The sequence below is a fragment of the Crocuta crocuta genome, unplaced genomic scaffold, assembly GCF_008692635.1.
Source record: "Crocuta crocuta isolate KB4526 unplaced genomic scaffold, BGI_CrCroc_1.0 scaffold25, whole genome shotgun sequence".
In the NCBI taxonomy this organism is placed as follows: Eukaryota; Metazoa; Chordata; class Mammalia; order Carnivora; family Hyaenidae; genus Crocuta; species Crocuta crocuta.
The window spans coordinates 8441614-8463050 of NW_027532015.1; the positions used below are offsets into that span (position 1 = coordinate 8441614).

The 21437-nt window shown below is 39.6% G+C and overlaps 1 protein-coding gene across 1 annotated transcript in view; it reads right to left on the reverse strand.

Annotated features, from left to right (window-relative positions):
• The window catches only part of PHACTR2 (phosphatase and actin regulator 2), a 105544-nt gene extending 85293 nt beyond the window's left edge, over positions 1-20251 (reverse strand). Inside the window, exons 1-4 of the mRNA XM_077776161.1 lie at positions 20204-20251; positions 19105-19263; positions 16620-16689; positions 12620-12787 (exon numbers count right to left, since the gene is read on the reverse strand). Of these exons, the coding sequence (XP_077632287.1) occupies positions 12620-12787; positions 16620-16689; positions 19105-19263; positions 20204-20251 (445 nt within the window). The remainder of the gene's footprint in view (positions 1-12619; positions 12788-16619; positions 16690-19104; positions 19264-20203) is intronic.
• Between the last annotated feature and the right edge of the window lie 1186 nt (positions 20252-21437).

Below are 21437 nucleotides of genomic sequence, written 5' to 3' on the forward strand. Positions count from 1 at the left end.
CCTCTGCCCCTTTGCCCCTCACCTCTGCTCATGCTCTCTCTTCTCTCTCTCAAAATAAACCTTTTTTAAAAAAACAAGCTACAGTGTGACAGAAACTATCTTTAATAACATATGTAATAAAGGCATAATATCTAGACTACATAAAATACTCTCAAAATTCAGTATTAAGAAGAGAAATAGCTCAAAAAAAATTGGCCAGGGGCACCTGGGTCGATCAGTCAGTTAAAGAGCTGACTTGATTTTGGTTCAGGTCATGATCTCATGGTTTGTGAGTTCAAGCCTGGCATTGGGCTCTGTGCTGACAACGTAGAAACAGATTCTCTCTTGGGATTCTCTCTCTTGCCCCCTCTCTCTCTGCCCCTCCTGCTTGCTTGCTCTCTTTCTGTCCCCCGTCCCCCCAAAAAAAACCTGACCAGAAGACTTTAACAGATATTTATCAAAGGGGAGTATATGGAAGAAAAATATGCTTACTGATTTTTTAAATGATACAAAGGTGACTGAATGAAGGAGAGGATAATCTTTTCAACAAATGGTATTAAAATAACTGGGCATTTATACGCAAAAAGCAAACCTTGACCTAAACCGTTTATCTTACATAAAAATTAACCCCAAACTTGACCACAGATCTAAATGAAAAATGTCAAACTATAAAACTTTAAGAAGAAAAAACAGAAGAAAGTCTTTGTGATCTGAGGTTAGGCAAAGAAATGAAACACAACACAAAAAACATGACCTATGAAGAGTAACTGATAAACCAAACTTCATCAAAATTATGAACTGTTGCTCTGGAAAAGAGATTAAAAGACTAACAAGACAAGCTGCAGTGGGAGAAAAGTATATGCAAAGCACATATTCAACAAAGAACTTCTACAGAAAAAATATAAAGAACTCTCAAAATTCCACAGTAAGAAAACAACCCAATCACAAAATGGGCAAAAGACCTGAACAGAACCTTTACCAGAGACAATATCCAGATGGCAGATATGCACATGAAAAACATTAAACATTAGTAGCCGTTAGGGAAATACAAAGTAAACCTATGACAACATACTACTATACCTACTAGAATGTCTAATATAAAAAATAATGACAGGATATCCATGGTCACTGGGGCACCTTTTACAACAACCAAGAGGTGGAAGGAGCCCAAATGTCGCCTGACAGATGAATGGATGAACAACATGTGGTAGACACATACAATAAAATATGATGCAGTCATAAAAAGAAAGGAAATGCTGATGCGCACTCAACATGAATGAACCTTGTGGACATTTTACGCGGCATGAAATAAACCAGTCATAATAGGATACCTACTATATGATTCCATTTACGTGAAATATACTAAAGTAGTCAAATTCATACCTGTAGACAGTAGAATGGGAATTACCAGGAGGTATGGGGAGTTGTTCAATAGGTATAGAGTCTCACTTCTGTAAGATGAAAATGTTCTAACGATGTATTTAATAACACTGTAAAAATACTTTACATTTCTGAAATGTTCATCTAAAAATAGTTTAGATGGTACATTTTAGGATATGTCTTTTTACCACAATAAAAAATAATAATGACAATACCAAGTGCTAAGGATAGAGGGCAATGGAACTTTCCTACATTGCTGGTTGAAATGCAAAACTCCAGAAAATAGTCTGTGGCAGGCATCTACCAAATCAAACACACACTTAATGAATGGCTTAAATCTCACTCCTACCGCTTTTTCCTAGCAAAATGAAAACTTTCGTTCACTCACCAAAAACCCTTTACGTGAATGTTTATAGCAGCTCCATTCATAATCACCCCAAACTGGAAGCGGGGTACATCCAGAGCAGAGAACACTATCCCAAAATCATAAGGAACGACTCATACATGCCGCAAACCAGATGAATGTCAAAGGTGAAATGCTGAGTGAAGGAAGCCAGGCTCCAAACTTTTCACGTGAATGATTTCAATTTTTATGACATTTGTGAAACAACAGAACGATAGTGAAGAACAGCACCGTGGTTGCTGGAAGTTAGGAGTTGGGGAGGTGACAGAGGTGGGGCAGGGTGTGACTATAGACGACCTCTTTTAAGAAAATCATGACCACAAAGGCAGTAATAATGAACTAGTCAGTAGTTCCTTTGTATATTTGTTTCCAACTGTAGCCAATCACAACTACTTCTGAGAAAAATCTCAGCAGTCCAGCGTCAGACTTGTCAGGAAAGACAGCTATATTCTTCCAGGGGCTATAGGCACATTGGCCCATGGCCGTAGTCAAAAAGATGCAAGGCAGAGAAAAGTTTTAGAAAATCAAAACCCTATTTGTGTTTTCTGAAAGGCCTAAGGTTTGACACAGCAAGCACAAACCAGTGCTTGGTGGAAAGCTTCATTCCTGGGGCCCCAGTTCGCTGGGGCAAGTTTATAGGAAATGATTCCAAAGGGGCCGCCAAAAAATGACTACAGGTAACCTTGAGGCTATGTCTGGGGGCGCCTGGGTGGCTCAGGTGGTTAAGCGTCTGACTTCAGCTCAGGTCACGATCTCGCGGTTCGTGAGTTCGAATCCCACGTCAGGTATCAACACAGGAAAATAACTCTTTGAGAAGTGGTGGGACAAGATTTGTGGTAATTGGAGATAAATCTGACCCAAATGGGAGGTCTAACATAGGAGGGAGCTCTCTCAGCTGTCAAGAAGACACATAGAACGGCGCAAGACACATGTTGGAGAACATGCAGTAACGTACACAGAAAGGACACATGGCCGTTGTCAAAAGGGGGTAAATATGGGGGTGCCTGGGTGGCTCAGTCAGTTAAGCGTCCGACTTCGGCTCAGGTCATGATCTCACGGTTCATGGGTTTGAGCCCTGCATCAGGCTCTGTGCTGACAGCTAGCTCAGAGCCTGGGGCCTGCTTCAGATTCTGTGTCTCCCTCTCTCTCTGACCCTCCCCTGCTTATGCTGTCTCTCTCTCTCAGAAATAAATAAAACATAAAAAAATTAAAAAAAAATAAAAATAAAAATAAAAGGGGGTAAAAATGGATCATCCAGCCTGAAGGATTCGGCTGTTTGTCTATATATAGAAACTGAAGTGAGTGGAAGATATTTAATTCCTACTGATAAATTCTTCTCATTTTAATAACAAGCTGAATTCCTATTCTGGATGCAATTCTAAATGTAAAAAATGTGGTTGGCGAAGTACAATCGTAAGAATTTGGGGGAAGTCCCCATGTCATCTTGGCATTAAAAGAGCTGAGAAAGGAAACATGAGGTCTAGCTATACTGTGGGCTCTGAGGAAGGACAGACCTTGTCAGGATTGTTCCTCAGTGTCCTCAAACAGGCTCCCTTGGGCTTGGTACTCAATAAAAATGTACTGAATAACCTCGGCAATTTAGTATGGCCCCATGGTGAGAAACTCTGTATTGAGAATACATCAAGGGGATGAAAGAATCTTAAGAAAAGATGGAGGGAGCATTATGTAACACTGTGATCAGGAGATCTGTATAAATATATATACTAGAGCCAGGGGATAGCTGGAAAAATTGGACAGAATTTGTTTCAGGTCAATGTAAAAGAAAAGTTCCACAATAATTAGAGTGAGGAATTAGGGGCTCAGAAGCAGAGCCACTACATCTTGTCAGGTTTGCTGGAAACAGGCATCTACTCCTGCCTTGGAGATAGATCCAGAGGACTGGTATGGCACTCGATAGCCCTAAAATTCTTAATTTCAATGTACAATACAGAAGATATTTTCCTGTAGTTTTAATAAGTAGTGTTCAGCTGTGTGTGAACAGATCCTAATAGTACCTAGCTTCAGGTGTATTGTAGATCAAACTGAATTTTGTAAATTAATTTGGAAACGTACTTGTCACCCATGTAATTTAGCAAAGCAGTATTGCAGACACCACTAGCATGTAAACGAAGGACCACTTATCCACAGAGGCGATCATACATTAATTCTTTGAATTTATAAAGGCAGTCTCTGCAGAAGTTGATATCCAGATCCACAAAAAAACCCACCAACATATGAGGGATTCTAAACTTGGACTCCATAAAGCTGGATATCTGATGCTCTGTCAAAATCTGGCTCCTAAATTCTAACTTAAGAAAGAAAGCTGTAGGGGCGCCTGGATGGCTCAGTCGGTTGAGCATCCTACTCTTGATTTCAGCTCAGGTCATGATCCCAGGATTGTGGGATCGAGCCCCACAGTGGGCTCTGTGTTGAGGGTGGGACCTGCTTAAGATTTTCTCTCTCTCTCTCTCTCTGTCTGCCCCTCTCCTCTACTTGTGGCCTCTCTCTCTCTCTCTCTAAAACTCTAAAAATAAAAAATAAATTAAAAAAATAGAAAGGAAGCTGTAACAAAATGTTTATATTACAGAGTTAAATTCCTTTCCTGGATTCCAGCCTCTCTTCTAGAATTGTATAGAGTGAAATTACATGGTTTGTCGGGAGACATGGTGTCAGCAATAGCTATCAAGATTAACAACCATGAAGTTCATGAATGTGAGGTATTTTAATTGTTAAATGACTCGTTAAAGTTTATTAAAGTTTATAACGGACTACATTCGGTATACTGATAGCATTGTTAGATAGAAGGAAATACATGCTCTCACTCCTGTGATTACTTAGTAGGATTTCCCTGAGTGCTTTTCCTCCCCTCCTTTGTGTCTTTGTTCAAGTGTCACTTTACTAGTAAAGTTTTCTGACTATCACATCTTAAACTGTAACTTACTTCCCATATTTCCTATTCCTTGCTTTGTATTTTTCCTTCTCATTTAGAAAAAAATTTTTTTTAATGTTTTATTTCTAGGAGAGAGAGAGAGACAGCGTGAGCAGGGGAGGGTCAGAGAGAGAGGGAGTCACAGACTGAAACAGGCTCCAGGCTCCGAGCTGGCAGTCAGCACAGAGCCCGATGCGGGGCTCGAACCCACGAACCACGAGATCATGACCTAAGCGAAAGTCGGACGCTTAACCGACTAAGCCACCCAGGCGCCCCTTCCTTCTCATGTTTTAATATACTGTCTAACTCTGGGGGTTTACTTTCTGCCTCTTACCCCTACTAGAAGATAAGCCCCATAAGGGAAGGCAGTACTGTCTTTGTTCCTCGCTGCATCACTGTCTGTAACAGTGCCTGACGCATATAGTAGCTGTGGATGCTGAACAAATATCTGTTGAGAACACAAATGAGGGGAGCCCTCGGCAGAACTGGTTGGGCTGTGTGGTCTTTGGTTGGTTTTATCACTTCCTTCTTCTACTAACTGTAGGGAGATTCTCTTCCCTTCCTCCAATATGGTGCTAAAGTAAATGATACACAAAAGTACTTCCATCATTTTAGTAGAACAAGATAGAGAAAATCAAAATGCTGTCATTTATTAATGCAATCAGACCGGTTCTTAACAAGTATCACCCTAAGCAAATCTTCTAACTTTGCCCTACTTTCTAGATAGAATAATCCCATGCAGCAATATTATGCTGCTATGGCTACAGAGAACATTACCTTTAATAGGACCCATCATCAAATTTGACCTTTGCCAACCATTTTTCTACGCATACGCTGCTGAAATTAGGCAGGTAAGTATAACCTAAATTATTCTTAAGACCAAATCCTTCTCATAGTAAAACTCTGGTATATGAAGCAAACCCACAAAGTAGGATCACCTTTCAGTGCTCAGTCCTTACTGATCTGGGTAGGACGTTATCTTCTAGAGATACAACATAGTAATGGTCAAAAGTATTGGCTGTGGCACCATGTTGCCTGGGTTCAGACACCTCCTTGGTCTCCATCCAGGTGTGCCTCCTAAGGCAAGTCGCCTGAATTTTCTGGCTTTAGTGACCTCATCAATAAAACCGGGACAACAGTAGCACTAACACTTCATAAACTTAGGTGATTAAATGAGTTAATGTGAAGAAAGTTCTTGGAGCAGAACAAGACCTGGCACGTGATATCATTATTACTAGGGAATGCAGAGTATCAGTAAATTAAAGCCTTTGACCAGATGCCTCTCTACAAATCACTCTCCATTCTGAGAATGCTGATAACTTGCAACAATGTTATCTAAAAATCTAGATAGGCATTCCTTCTGCATTACTAACAACACAACTATAAAAGCCACGACTATAATGAAGATAAATTTCTTTAGGAGTATAACTTACTTTTAAAATAAGGGCAAAAGACAGAAAGAGAAATTTTCCCTAATTATTTTATTGACTTCTTTATAGTTGTACATGGCTGTAATTGTGAGTACACGCTTTCGGTCAATATTTTCTTTACTATCTTTCTCTTTTCCATTATGATTTTTCAATCTTCAATTTCTTTTACAAAGTCCTAAGAATCCAGTGCTGTATTTTTACAGTGGATATTCAATCAATAAGCAATTCAAGGCACATACCAGGTATAAATTATTACATAAAGCACCTAAAGTGAGACAAAAATGAGTGAGCAAGTCTCTGCCCTTAAATATTAAAAAAAAAGTTTTTAATATTCATTTTTGAAAGGGACACAGATAGAGTGTAAGGGGGAGAGGAGCAGAGAGAGAGGGACACACAGATTCCGAAGCAGGCTCCAGGCTCTGAGCTGTGAGCACAGAGCCCCATGTAGGGCTCGAACTCACGAACTGTTTTATCATGACCTGAGCTGAAGTCGGTCACCTAACCAACTGAGCCACAAAGGCGGCCCTACCCTGAAATAATTTACATAGCAAATTAGGAGCAGATGCTTAAACTAGAAAAGTCAAAATATACATATTTTACAGAATCACAAGAAAAGGAGGGAAGGCTCCTATTCACTTGATACAGAATCGAGGTTAAGAATATCTTTAAGAGGAACACCTGGGGTGGCTCAGTCGGCTGAGGGTCTGATTCAGCTCAGGTCATGATCTCATCATTCGCAGGTTTGAGCCCCACACCAGGCTCCCTGCTGTCAGCACAGAGCCCACTTTGGGTCCTCTGTCCCCTTCTCTCTGCCCCTGCCGTACTTGAGCTCTCTCTCTCTCAAAAATAAATAAACATTACAAAAGAACAAAAACAGTACTTTTAAGAATTAGAAGAGATGTGTCACGCCCCTTGCATGACATATTATTTCTCCCAGGTGTAGCTGTGTGAGGAGGGTGCTCGGAAAGAAGAAAGGGAGACATGAAGGCTTAGGGGCATGTTCAGCAAGTGACCCTGTGTGACCAAGAGCCAATATAAGTGACAATTTGAGAAAAATAAGGGGAAAGGTCAGTCTGGGTTACACTGAGGAGAGCTGAAGAGTCTGGAATTCACTTAGGAAACAATATGGGGTCGGTCAGTCGCACTCTTGAGCAAGAAACGACAGGACCAAAGTTCCATCCGGGGAAAATTCTTCACGGTGGAATCCAAAATGAGCTAGAGGAGAGAGGGCCGGGATGCACAGTCTGCCTGCCTATTTCCCCAAATCCACAGTGAGCCTTGCTCTTTCTGGCCACCTCGCACAGGAGCCCCTGCACCTAAGGTCTGGAGTCTGTGGGGACCACTCCCCAAAACCCATATACTGCCTTCTACTCTATACAGTGAGTTTACGTCCTGAATCCCTTGGTAACTTCCTGTCCTACTTACTGACTCTATTCTCTGGAAAAAAAAAAAAAAAAAAAAAAAGAAAAGGATGGGAGTTCTGTTTGAGTTTTCCTAATTCCCATACCAGGTACCATCTGCCTGTGAATACTCCCACCTACGTAAAAAACGTGCTGGTTACTAAGACTCGCCTGGATTTCCCACTCTCCTTCTCCTGGATGCTCTGTTACTCTACTTTATTGGGTGGAACCCAGGACATTTTGCTATGAAATACCCACTGTTCTATTTGCCTGGTCTGACACTTGGGAAGTTGTCATTGTGGTTACTCTGGGGTTCCTGACAGCCCCTGGCATCCTGAACTTTCTCCATCAGCCTCACCAGCTGGGTCAGGTTCCCCTGTGGGCAGGTTTACTGCCAGAACCTCACCTCTCCCTACCTTCTCTCACATTCTGTAGCTAGTTTCTATAGCTAGTACAGCTAATATCTAAATACAGCAAAGAGGCTACCTGCAATAATACAGTGATGAGGACCAAACAATGGGGACTGAGAGGAAAGGCTAATGGTAGAGACCTTGCACTAGAAGAAAACACATGAAAGGTTTTGGAACTAATGGAATGTAGAAGATGGTAAGAGGCAAGGAAAAATCAGAGGACTCCATGGTTCAAAGTAAGGATAACAAAGAAAGCCATGTCTGCAACAGCATGGATAGCTGGGATTGCCAAGGGATCTGTTTTGCTTTGGAATGTATTTTGTACATAGTACTTTTCCATTCCCTCTTCCCTCACTCTGTGCTCATTCATAGCATCGATGAGTAGTTTACCACTTTAGAATGAAAGCTCCAGGAGAGCAGGTACCTTGCTTACTCACTCACCAAGTACACCCGTCTCCAGAACAGTGCATGGCATACCTCACATTTTCAGTGCAGATGTATGTAGAAATTAGGAATGGACCTGGGGTAACACGCACTCCTCAGGCATTGCTACCCATCAAGTGCTTGGGTAGATGTGGCTAGGTCTTGGTTGGAGACTTAGTTTGAAAGACGTGAGAAGAGATGAGAAGAGCACGTTCAAAGAAAGAGAAGAGTTAAGACACACAGCAAATTCCCTAAAAGGTTTAGGGGATGTGAGAAGCAGGAAAAGGAGGGGAAGGAAGGGTAAAGAGAGAATGAAAAGTCAAAGACAACTAATATAATAATGTCATTTGTAAATCAAAGAAGGACTAACCAGTGATGGCTTATGTTGCAGAGTTTGGAATGGATGACCATGAGAGAGTGCCATGAAATTTCCTGGTTGGGAGGTTTGGAATGTCATCAGTGGACTGCTGGACATGGGCATGTGGCAGAGGGAAAGGAATGACCCCAAGGAGAGAACGTGGGCGCAATGACACAGGCTGTATTTTCAAGACGTTTGGTCTTTTTTTTGGGGGGGGGGGGTGGAGGAGGGAGGATGCAAGCAGAAGAGAGGGGCAGAGGGAAAGAGAGAAAGAATTCTAAGCAGGCTCCCTGCACAGTGTGGAGCCCAGCGTGGGGCTCAATCCCATGACCCTGGGATCATGACCTGAACAGAAATGAAGAGCTGGAGGTTCAACCAACTGAGCCACCCGGATGCCCCAAGATATTTCTCTTAATGGTAACAGACTATGCAGAAGTTAGAGAAACAACTGTGTGTAGACAGGGGATTTGTTTGTATTCTTAGCTTTGGGGAGAGAGAAGCATAATTAAAGATCCAGAGGGAGGAGCCTTAGCCACTACCCCCACTCCACTCCCAGAAAAACAGATAGAAAAAAAAAAAAAAAGGAAGAAATGATTATATAGGAAAAGAAGTAAATGACAATTTGAGTTCTAAAAACACACAAGGGATGTAACTATAAAGAGCAGAGAAGGGCTCTCTCACTCAGATGATGACAAGAAGCACTGGGGGAAAATAAATGGAAAGAGGACTATTCACCTATACTAGCACCTAACAGCCTACGGTCCAGCCTAAACAGAGTTGAAGATACAGGAAACTTTCCACTTTAAAATAAGGCCAGAGAACATGAAATCAGGGCACAGGCCCAGACAAGATGGCCTTCCAAAATAGAGTTGACAGCCAAGGACCACCAAAGCAGGCAGAGGATAGTACCCTTCTTCTATTTCTTCTTCTTCCTCTTCTTTTTTTTTTTTAGATTTTTATTTTTAAGTAATCCCTACACCCAACGTGGGGCCCCAACTCACAACCACAAGATCAAGAGTATCATGCTCCACTGAATAAGACCCTTCTTAACTATCACCACCATAGGATTACAATGGCATTTATTACAGTGGCATTGATAAATCAGTGTTGCATCTTATACATACTAAACACTCCTACAACAGAAACCCAGACTAGGATAAGTAGTATTAATCACTACATAGTGAAACACAGTAAGATTCATATCCATGCAATTATAATACCAGGAGCTTAGGAGAAGGAAAAACAAAGAAGATTTATTATCCTTGGAAGAAATGTATCTTCTTTCAGATCCCGACATATCGTGGGATGTGCCTACGGTATACTTTATAGTTTACCAGACAGTGCATGGCCTTGGTCATATCCAAACAATTAGATTTCATTGTTTGAGAGAATTTATTAAAGAAGAAAACACCTTTCTCTTGGTTATTTCCAAATGCATCAGTTTTCCTGAGGACATGACATCTTTCCTCAATGTGAATGAAACATATATATTATTTTGTGTCTCCCTGTATTTTTAGCCTTTAATGGTATACTTCATAAAGCTCAGCATTAAAATAAGCACATGTTTAAGGTGACAATAAAATACTTTATATTGGGACAGTTGATAACATGAAATTCAAGTAAAACAATATTAGTAATATGGGTTTAAAAGGAAATGACACAAAAAGTGTAGGTGATAAATTCACAAAGAATTGTTAACATATCTATTCGGCTTGTTTTTATTCTATGTCTATATTTTATTCTATGTCTTGTATTTTACTTATTGATGCAAAAAAAAAAGAGAGAGACATCTAATAACCTTTTCAGGTTTTTAATGCACTTTGGTAGTCTTTAGGAGCTAGGAATACAGTATCCACAAATAACTCCTTGGAGCTAACAAATCCTTTGTGACTCTGAAAAGAAAACAGAAGGCAAAGATGGGTAGGCTGTTCTCAATAAAGATGAGATAACATAAAATAGCTCTTGATGCCTGTTTAAAATGATTTATCTTAAATATTCAGGGTTACAGACCCTCTACTGATAAAATAATGAAAAAGAGATGACAATGAAAAGTGACGGATAATTTCTTTGTAGCTGTCTTTTCTACATTAGGGAGAGAGAAGTGAGTAGCCTAGATTCAAGTAAAGGGCAAACTAGACAAATGAAGACACTTCCTTCCACCCTCCCTTCTCAGTATCTTCTTACTACTCCTGTCTGGAGCCCTACTCCCATCTTGGGTAGCCATGGTAACCTGAAGAGCCATATTCTCTCAGTGCATAGGGAAATGCAAGAGCGGGACACTTAAGAAGATCAGTATGGTTCCATTCACAACTGAAGAACAAGGGAGAACAAGATACCAAGCCAGGGATTAGAGGGAGACAACAGAATCTGGAACTGAAAGCACCTTAGAATTCAACTCTAACTCTGATCTGACTTGCTCAAGGTCACACGGCACCTAGGTGGCAAGGACAATATCAGAACCCAGGTGTCCTCACTCAGCACAGCACACTGTTTACTTCCCACTGACTCCTCATCCCAGAAGTCAATTAGACACCACAGAAAATTTAATAACCAAGCTAATCTTATTTCCCCCTAAACCAAATCTCTTTTTTTTCTATCTTTTCATTATAGAAATTTCCAATACCGCCAAGTAGAGAGGTAAGAATAATAAACCCCATGTACCCATTGCTGAGCTTAAATAATTACCAACTTGTGGCCAGTCTTCTTTCATCCATACTCACATCACCTCCAGGATTATTTTGACATGAGTCCCAGATATAGTATCATTATTTCTTTTTAAACATTAAGTGCTCAAAGAAGTTATATAGCTACACATGCATTAGAGACAATTTCGTTAGGAAGCTTTGGTGTCCCTATTCCATACCCTTGTGCTATTTGAGGTACTTTCTGTCTTTCTTTTTTTAAAGATTTTATTTTTAAGTAATCTCTACACCCAATCTGGGACTCAAGCGCACAGCCCTGACATCAAGAGTTGCACACTCTACTGACTGAGCCAGCCAAGTGCCCCTGAGGTATTTTCTATTTTATTTCATTGCCCTAGAACTAAAGGCCAACTCTTTGGTCAGCACAGACCAGTAAGATACGCTCTGTGACCCTGCATACACTGACAATATTAACCTCGGGGCAATGAGGAATTCTGATGAAGGGATTGTATTAGGCAACAAGCAGGGAGAGAGTTGAACTTACATCATGAGATAAATGCCTTTCTACCTTAAAGATAATCCCACTGATATCAGACACTTGTTTAAATTGGGCTTAACTCTGGCCTGAGATTAAAGCCCATTTCTTCTGTGAGTCCACATGAAAGTTACCAAATAATGTAATTCTTAAAGTATAACAAACCCACAAAATGATTATAATAAATCTTCACTCCAGTAGTGATATGACTCTCTTAGGAAAGAAACCATTTATATGTCCTAAAGGCATGATGAAAATTTTAAATTTAACAATAAATACAGCAACACTTTGACTTCAAAATTTAAATTTTGCCCACAGAACAAATACATTCCAAAAAGACATTTAAAAGTTTCTAAAATTAACAAACAGGATTGTACTGGTAGAACTAAGCAGATAGATAATAGTGTAGGTGTGTGTAAATGGATACTTTCGCTACCATGTTGACCATTAACATTTCCACCTCTAATTTTCTATTTCAACTCTCTCTTCCTCCACACTAGTTTTCTGTATGAATTTACAAGTATATATTTAAAAACAAGAATATATTAGAAAATCAGTGAGTGGAAAAGGAGGCGAATCAAAACTCTTAGGTTGTTTCATCCTAACTACTTTCATTTCAAATATGGATTCCCCCCCACCCCCCATGGGGAAAAAAGCCTTACAAGACACAACTTTTTATCTTGTCAAAGATTTAACAATTTATCTTTTAACAAAGTTCTGATATCCATACCTGCTGAGGTTTCTCTGAATTTGTCACTGGTCTTCTTTTTCCTCCATTTCCAAGGCTTAAAGATTTTACCGATGGTGGAGAGTTTCCCCTTCCTCTTGAAGGGAGGTGTTTGGGAGCCTGCTGTTGGACCATCTGAGTTTGCTATGGAAGCTTTGTCTAGTCCATCAACTGTATAAAGAAAAATAAAGTCAGAGAAAAGCTGTAATAAAAGTTTGAAACGACATCATGTGTTTCTTCCTGTACTGTAATAGCAAGCATGGCCGCTTTAATTGGAATCTCACATAAAGTTTATTTTCCCCTGCTTCCCAGCAGGTAGAACTCCCCTGATCTAAATCAGCAATTCAATCAGTCACAAATTACGGCCCCCTCAGATAATCATTTTGGGGAAAAAGAAGAGAAGCGAGAGACTTACATACTGGCTAGGGCCAGACAAATAAGGGACTGTGACACACAGATGATGCCATCTGCAGCAACTACATCAATATTTTGTGAAGGAATAGAATATTCTGCGTAGTAAAACCTTGGTTTGTGAGCCTAATCCATTCCAGAAACATGCTTGTCATCCAAAGCACTTGTATATCAAAGTGAATTTCAAGAACGCTTGGCTCAGTTGGGATCTTGTGACATTCAGTGTCACATTCGTATTGCAAGACACTGCTTGTTTATGAAGTTAAAATCTGTTAGAAATGGGGGGCGCCTGGGTGGCTTAGTCAGTTAAGCGTCCGACTTTCGCTCAAGTCATGATCCCGCGGTTCGTGGGTTCGAGCCCTGCGTCGGGCTCTGTGCTGACTGCCGGCTCAGCGCCTGGAGTCTGTTTCAGAGTCTGTCACTCCCTCTCTCTCTGACCCTCCCCTGCTCACGCTGTCTCTCTCTCTCTCTCTCCTAGAAATAAATAAAACATTAAAAAAAATTTTTTTTTAATTAAAAAAATTGTTAGAAATGTTTACTTCTCTTGCAGAACACTTGCAAAACAAGTTACTTGCAATCCAAGGTTTCACTGTATTCCTAAAATTGAATTTCCTCAAAAGGCTAGTATGACATTCTCAGTAATGAATATTACAGTTATGGTATAGTTAAAACCATAGCTTCTCCTCCACAAAATTAAACCGAGTGCCAAGAAGCTAAATTCTAATTTCAGTACTAAAATTATCTTTTGCTCCTATTGAAAAAAAAAAAGGGTTTCAGCTTCATATAAACTGGTAATTTTCACTAACAACAAGAAATGTGTGGAAAGGTGGCTATCATGTGTGATAGAACTTTAGTGTCTTAATCATTTTATTAATTAGAAAAAGGCCCCAAACCCTAAGTTGTCTTGCATGATGTTCAGAACAGAAGGAAGACAATGATGGCTTATGTTATTCCAACCATTACATTTGAACGACAAAAAATTGGAAGCAGCCCAGAATGGATAAATTATGGTACTGTTCATGCAATGAAATAACACTCAGCAGTAATAATGATAAAAACCCACTGACATATTCATACAAATACATGAATGTATCTCAAAAACATTGTGCTGAGAAAAAGCCAAACACAACAGAATACATACTGTATGGTTCCATTTATATGAAGTTCTAAAGGAGCCAAAATGAATTTATGACAATAACAAAAAAAAAAAAAAAAGAAATAAGAAAATCAGAACAGAATCAGTTGCTTCTTGGAATGAGATGGAAGTAAGAATTGAAGAGAACTTACTGGGGTGACTGAAATTATCTCAATAAGGGATAGATCATGCAAAACTCATCAAATGGTAATTTTGATATTGTTCATTTTACTTTATATAAAATTTACCTCTAAAGAACCCATAAATAAATAGTGAAGTCCAATTAATGATATGCATGCTGATATGTTTAGAGGTAAAGTGTACTGCTTTCCATCAAAAATAATTAATAGGGGTGCCTGGGTGGCTCAGTCAGTTAGGCATCCAACTCTGGATTTCAGCTCAGGTCATGATCTCGTGGTTTGTGAAATCGAGCCCCATGTTGGCTCTGTGCTAACAGCACGAGTCTGTTTGAGATTCTTTCTTTCTCCCTTTCTCTTTGCCCCTCCCCCACTCAGGCGCGCACACACACACACACACACACACACACACATACACACACACACTCACACACACACACTCTCTCTCTCTCTCTCTCTCTCTCTCAAAAAAAATTAACTCTAAAAAAAAAACTAATGGACAGATAGATGGAATGAACAGAGAGATAAATACAATAAAGTAAAATAGAGCAAAACATTAAGTGTTGAATCTGGGGTGGATACATGGTGATTAACTGTGTAATTCTTTCATCTTCAAAACATTTGTAAGAAAATATTGGGAAAAACAAAAGAAAAATTGAATGGCAAGGACTTCTGCTTACAAGAAGATAGAGTAGACTCACTTTTTCCTATTCCTTCTGCTAAATGCAACTTAAAAACCTTGGACGCTTCTTATAAAATAAACGTTTAAGACTTTGTAAAGTGAAAAGCAAGTAGATCACCCTGAGACCTCAGGACCCAAGAAACAACATGGAGGTAAGACCCCTGGGGTTTCTTTTTGTCTCATATATACCAGACTTGTAGCTGAAGCAGTCACCAACCTGGAAACAACATCAGGCATAGACCAAAAAGCCTCAACAAAAGCCTACTCTCTCTAGTCAAAAGAGGAAAAAGGGACAGCCTAGAAAGATGGAAAATTTTTAGACAAGAACTGCTCTACTCCAGCTAAATACCACAGAAGAAACTATGACCATCAATGCCAGCAAAGGCTGAGTGTGGAGACTAGACATCTACCCTCACAAAGCTCTAACAAGAAGCCCCAACTCATCTGTCAGAGAGATGTCAAGAAAGACAAAGTATGGAGTCAGGACCTTCATGTCTACCAGATGGCGACGAACCATCCTTTACAGTGTCAGTAGACACCGTGTGGGAGCCTGGACTTCTATCTCTACCCAGCAGTAACAAGTGTCTCTCTTCCTCCCTACCTGCAAATATTGGGGTGCTATCAAACCACTGCCCAGTGGGAACAAGACCATGGTATGAGTGGAGAGCACACAGAGATCTGGAAATACCACCATTCTCAAAAGTAATGATGAGCATCCCTCACCCCCCATTTCTACCATAAGGCATTAACAGAGGATGAATGGAAAAGCTGGCTTTGACCTCTACCTGGCAGTAATGAGGCGGCACCCCTCCTCCCATTGCTGGAAAGATGGCAGACAAAGCCAGTTTAAAAAAAAAGGATTCAATAAGATTTTGAGTCCCATAATAAAAAAATGTCTACATGTCAATCAAAAATCAGTTGGTTAAGAGTCCGACTCTTGGTTTTAGCTCAGGTCATGATCTCGTGGTTTGTGAGTTCCAGCCCCGAATCGGGCTCTGTGCTGACAGCACAGAGCCTCCTGAGATTCTCTCTCTCCCTCTCTCTGTCTCTCAAAATAAATGAACTTAAAAAAAAAATTTTTTTTAAATCACTTGACATACCAGAACTAGAAAAATCTTAAACTGAATGAAAAGAGATCATCAACATACACCAACACCTAAATACTTATGAGCATTTTCCAAAAAAAAAAAAAAAGATAAATTCCATTCTTCCCTCTAGTGATATCTATTCTAATTTTAGGTAGAAGAAATGCAAATCCTGCAGTGACTGATTCTTCCATATATGTTTCCTGACCCTATGTTACCCTACTCATACTGGCCAAAGCACAAGCAGAGAGAAATATCGGACAGACTGATTTGGAAGCTAAGCCAGAGTGAAAATGTAAAATCCTTATTTACTTAACTTCCACTCTAGTCCAACCACCTTCCTCAAAGAAGGGGTAAGTCTAGAGAGGAACAATGTGTATAGTGTTTCTTCTTTTTTGAGATTTTATGCTGAGGCTTAATTTTGAACAATTTAAATGTTGTGAAACATGTAAGGGCTGACTATCACAAACATAGGAATGAGAGTCTACATCTCAAATTTGTCTCTGTGGCTATAGACACACATCTACTTCCCATTTTCTTCCAAGCCACATACCCCGTTCCCTGACACTCCATAAAAATTCTGCTTTTGATATAAACCATTTTAGAATAATCTTCTTTTTCTCCTGAAAACAAAAATAAACAAAAGTTACATAATTCTCTAGATGACAGATGGGGAGACTGAGTGAGTGAAGAATTAAAGCGTTAATGTTAAGTTCACAGCTGCATAAGAAATTAATTGCTGTTATCTTTCTTTATGATGCATTTACAGTTCCAGTCTTTATCTCTACTCTGGAAAGGGCCTGGGCCAGTGCCAATGACCACAGCAGTGCACACATAGGCATATCTTTTTTCTGACTGAATACATTCACCTGTAATTTTGTAATTGTCAGGTTAGTAGAGCAAACCACATTTGCAATTAGTAACCATATGATGGCACAGATGGCCACACTCCATTGTACTTCTCTTAAATCATGAATGTGTAGGGGATTTTCATCTGCTTTTGAGTAGTATGAACATAATATAAACCCTCTTCTCTCCTCCAAACACCTTGGACACTGCCAATTCCACTGAATTTTGCATTTACATGCAGAGAACAACAAATTGCTAGGTAAATCCCAGATGAAAGCCTAAATTTCCTGACTGTTTTGAAGGTTAACTGTGATCAACTTTTATGATACAAAGAATATCCTGTTCTTCATCAGAAGTTTCTTTTTCACACTTGAGATCGGCATTCTAAACTACATAAAATATTTTAGATCTTTAAATATTTTAATACTGTGAAATACAGTCATTAGCTGTTCTAAAACAGACATTTTAAATAACAGCTAGGTCTATCGTCCCACCGAAAGGAGCTTATGACTAACAGGACTTCTCCACGTCACCAACTGGTGAGAATTCAGAGAATATAGGCAGGTTTTATTTTTCATTTAAACAGAAATGTATCAAATAGGCAGCTAATAGTAATGTACCAATGCTCTGTTCCTTGGTTGTAACAAATTTATTCTACTGATAAGTGAGATGAACAATAGAAGAAATCAAGTAGGGGGTATGTGAGAACTCTCTGTACTATCTTTGCAACTTTTCTACAAATTTAAAACTATTTTAAAGTTTTATCTATTTAGAGAGAGAGAGAGAGCATGCACACACAAGTGGAGGAGGGGCAGAGAGGAGAGAAAGAATCCCAAACAGGCTCCCACTGTAATTGCAAAGCCCAATGTGGGGCTCAAACCCATAAATCACGAAATCATGACCTGAGCCAAAATCAAGAATGGATGCCCAAGTGACTGAGCCACCCAGTTGCACCTAGAACTATTTTAAAGGAAAGCATTCATTTTTTATAAATATGACATTAGCTAGCATGAAGGTGTATGGGGATGAAGATTTAAGAGATTCTTAAGGGTGAGAGTTATCAGCTGAAGGGAACCCTTAGGGGGTACCGCCTTTTACTAACAGTAAACATTTCTACATAAAGACGTTTTTGGAAGTTAATATGCTTTAGAATTGCCCATCTTTCTCTCTAAAATCTCTTTTTGTCAATATTTTCAATTCCTAGTATTTTATCACTAAGAGGTATTTACAGGTCATCAAATTAGTATTTCAGCACTTTTTAGCACACAATAGACCCAAATAAAGGTAATTGATAATCAAAATCTTTCAAAAGGGTAGATAATGGGATTTGAAAAATGGTGTCAGGAAGTATTCACCCTTGCTTACTGTGAGACCATACAGAGAGGAGATCCAAACATACCCCCAATACTCTCTCTCTCTCACCACGCTGGGATTGGAATCTAACACAGAAGGACAGCTCTGGGAATGAAAAGGTTCTTTGTTCTTTATTTTTAAATCATTAAAGCTGAACTGTTTTCAGTAATAGAATTTTATTTAGGAATCAAAGTAAATTTAAAGAACTGAAACTTATTTCATGACAATTGAGAACACGTTTTTATCCATTTTTTCCCCTACACTCATGGGGACGGGAGGAGAGCGAATGGCCCGAGTCAGGAACAGAAATCCCATCACTCATGCTGGTGTGAAAGGTCTGATGAACAAGTACCCCGCAATGAACCAGCCACTGACCCACCTTGGCTTTCATTCTCTCCTGAAGGTGGCAATTAGTAAGCACTAACTGATAATCACTAATATTTACTGAGCATTTACTGCCTGCCAGGCACTGTGCTATTTGCTCATGCTAATTCTCACAATAGCTCTGAGATAGAGATTATTAGTCCCATTTTGGAAATGAGAAAGGTGAGAGTCACAGAGACTAAGTATCTAGCTCAGTATTTGGCAATGTGTGTGTGTACGGGGGTGGGTTTCATAGAGAGAAAGACTAAATAAAGATTTATTGACTAAATTATATGATTGATAATGATTAAGTATTTTCCTCGCGTGACACACTTGGTGTGGGTGGCGGGGCTTGGATTTTAGTCAGAAAACAATCCTGTTTCAACTGCGTGGCAAGGCGTGTTTTAACTCGGGGCTATTGAACCCACCATGAAGGTACTGGGAGATCACTGACAGTGAGACAGGATTCTCACCCTCAGGGAGCTAACAGGATGGTTGGGGAAGCAGGTGTGATCAGTGCTCGGGGCAATGACAGCCAGGTGGGGAGGCCCGGTAACAAGGGGTAAGGCGGCAGAGCCCAAATGTGGAAGCCCTGAGGGGAGCAGCAAATGCAGACTGAGGTGACTGGGGAACTGTTTCACAGGGAGTAAGAGACTTGACCTTGACGAGGGGGGGACCAAAAAGATGAGATGACCTTTTGCTGGAAATCAAGGAAGGAACAGCCCAAACGTTGATCAAATCAAGGATGGCTGATCTTTAAAATGTAAAGCCAAGAAAAATGTTCTCATTGCTATTTTGCTGGGCTCAGAACAGACACATGATACGTACTTACGGGAAAAAATGAAAGCAAATTTATAAGGTCATGTTTGAACATGTGAAAGGGTTAAATGTGAAAATTTTTAGAAAGGAGCTAGAGAATTCGTGAACTTACTATATATTAATGTATATACCATTACTTAAAAAATCTGAGAATAATGCAATTTTAGAGTTAGAAAAAAATCTTGATTGGTGCAGGAAAAAATTGCTTTTCATCAGCTGACAGTTTAAAAAATAGTCAACATTAAGGTGGGAATCGTTGCTAAAAATAGTTTTTAAATTATTTACCCATTTAGAATAAAAAGATAGGATGTAAACAAGAAATAGAATTTAAAGAAAAAGAACAGAATGTGAAAAACACTGCTATCAATAGAGGAAAAAGAAGGAATACTAATCTCCCTGGAGGAGGATTGCTCTCATAACTTGATTCTGTATTTGCCAATTTCCAGTCCTCTAAAACTTGAAAAGAGCTATGTTATATCAAGGGACGTGGAGTAAGATTAGTCATTCAAATTAATACTATGGAGCTTTTTCAAAATAATTTTTAGTATACATACATATAGGAAAAGAATTTATATAAGCAATCACCATCCAGTTCCAAGTCTAGAATCACTTCCAGACCCAGGAACTTCCTTGTGCTTCCCAATCAATACCCATCTTCTCCCATCCCCCAAATAATCACTGTTTTTACCCCTGTTACCACTGATTTGAGTTACCTGTTCTTGAACTTCAACTTAGTGGAATTATACAGCATACCTTTTGTGCCTCTCCTTTTTCACTGAATTCTATGTCTGTGACGTTCATCTAAACACATGAGCTATCCAAAGCAAAGCTCCCTGGCTACAAAATGGAAATCTGCTGTCTTAGCAAGACCTGAGATGACAGAGCCCTTGACAATGATGAGCTTTATGCACAGCTCTTCTATTTAGAAAGGATATCATTACTAATTTCTTTATGTGGAAGATGCAAATAGCATCTCCTTTGCTTTACCAGATCTGTGGGAAAGCCAATGTCTTTTGAGATTGACCTGAAACTGTACTAAAGTAGAAGCTCACATATGCAAGATTAAAGATGGAGAAGCACTTTATTTTCTGTAAATAATGACAGCTTTATGTTTATTCTTACTCTGCATATTAGGGTAGGCAGCAGTTCTGAGCTGTGCAATTCACGGAAACACTTGAGTCTGACAGTATCCGTTCTGGGAATTACAACTGTGTTTACTACAAGGGTTCTACATTATCCCACACATATTAAAAACCTATATGTAAAAAAACCGAGACCTAAGAAGACTATGGGACTTTCCAAATCATTAACTAATGGCAAAGACATAATCTAGGTCATGTGATTCCTGATCAGGGCTTCTTTCCCCACTCTGTGATTCTGTCCTCATTGGAATATGACTGGTGAACCGGAAGCACCTCCTAGTAGCTCCAAAAGAGCAGTAAGGCTCTTTTTGCAGAGCAAAAAGCAAAGATATTGTGCAATCAGAAAAGGCAATGAATCTCAGTTAATGTCCTGGGTTTTAAGCATCCAACTGGAATAGTTAACTATAAGCCAAGAAGAGAATTGGGTCCCAAGCCCTGTGACCTTTGAAAAGGACCCCAATATTTCATTGCTGAAATGAGGAGACTAGGTTACATGATCTCTAGACTCCTTTCCAACTTTAAACATGCTATGATTCTCATACTGATTTGTGCTGAATGTATCGATCTTACAGGCCACAGTAAGACATGTTCTAAGTGCTTTATGAATATTGCCTCATTAACTGTCAACACAACTCTGTGAAGTGGGTGCTATTAGCATTCCCACTTCATGAATGAGGAAGGTGAGGCCCAGAGAGAACCAAGTAATTTGCCCAAGGTCACAAAACTGGTATACGGGATTCAAAGTCAATAGTTTGCCTCCAAAGAGTATCCTCTGTACAAAATTGGACAGAGGGACATGGGTAGGAATAGAGCTCTACTTTAAGAGAAGGCAAGACATAAACCCT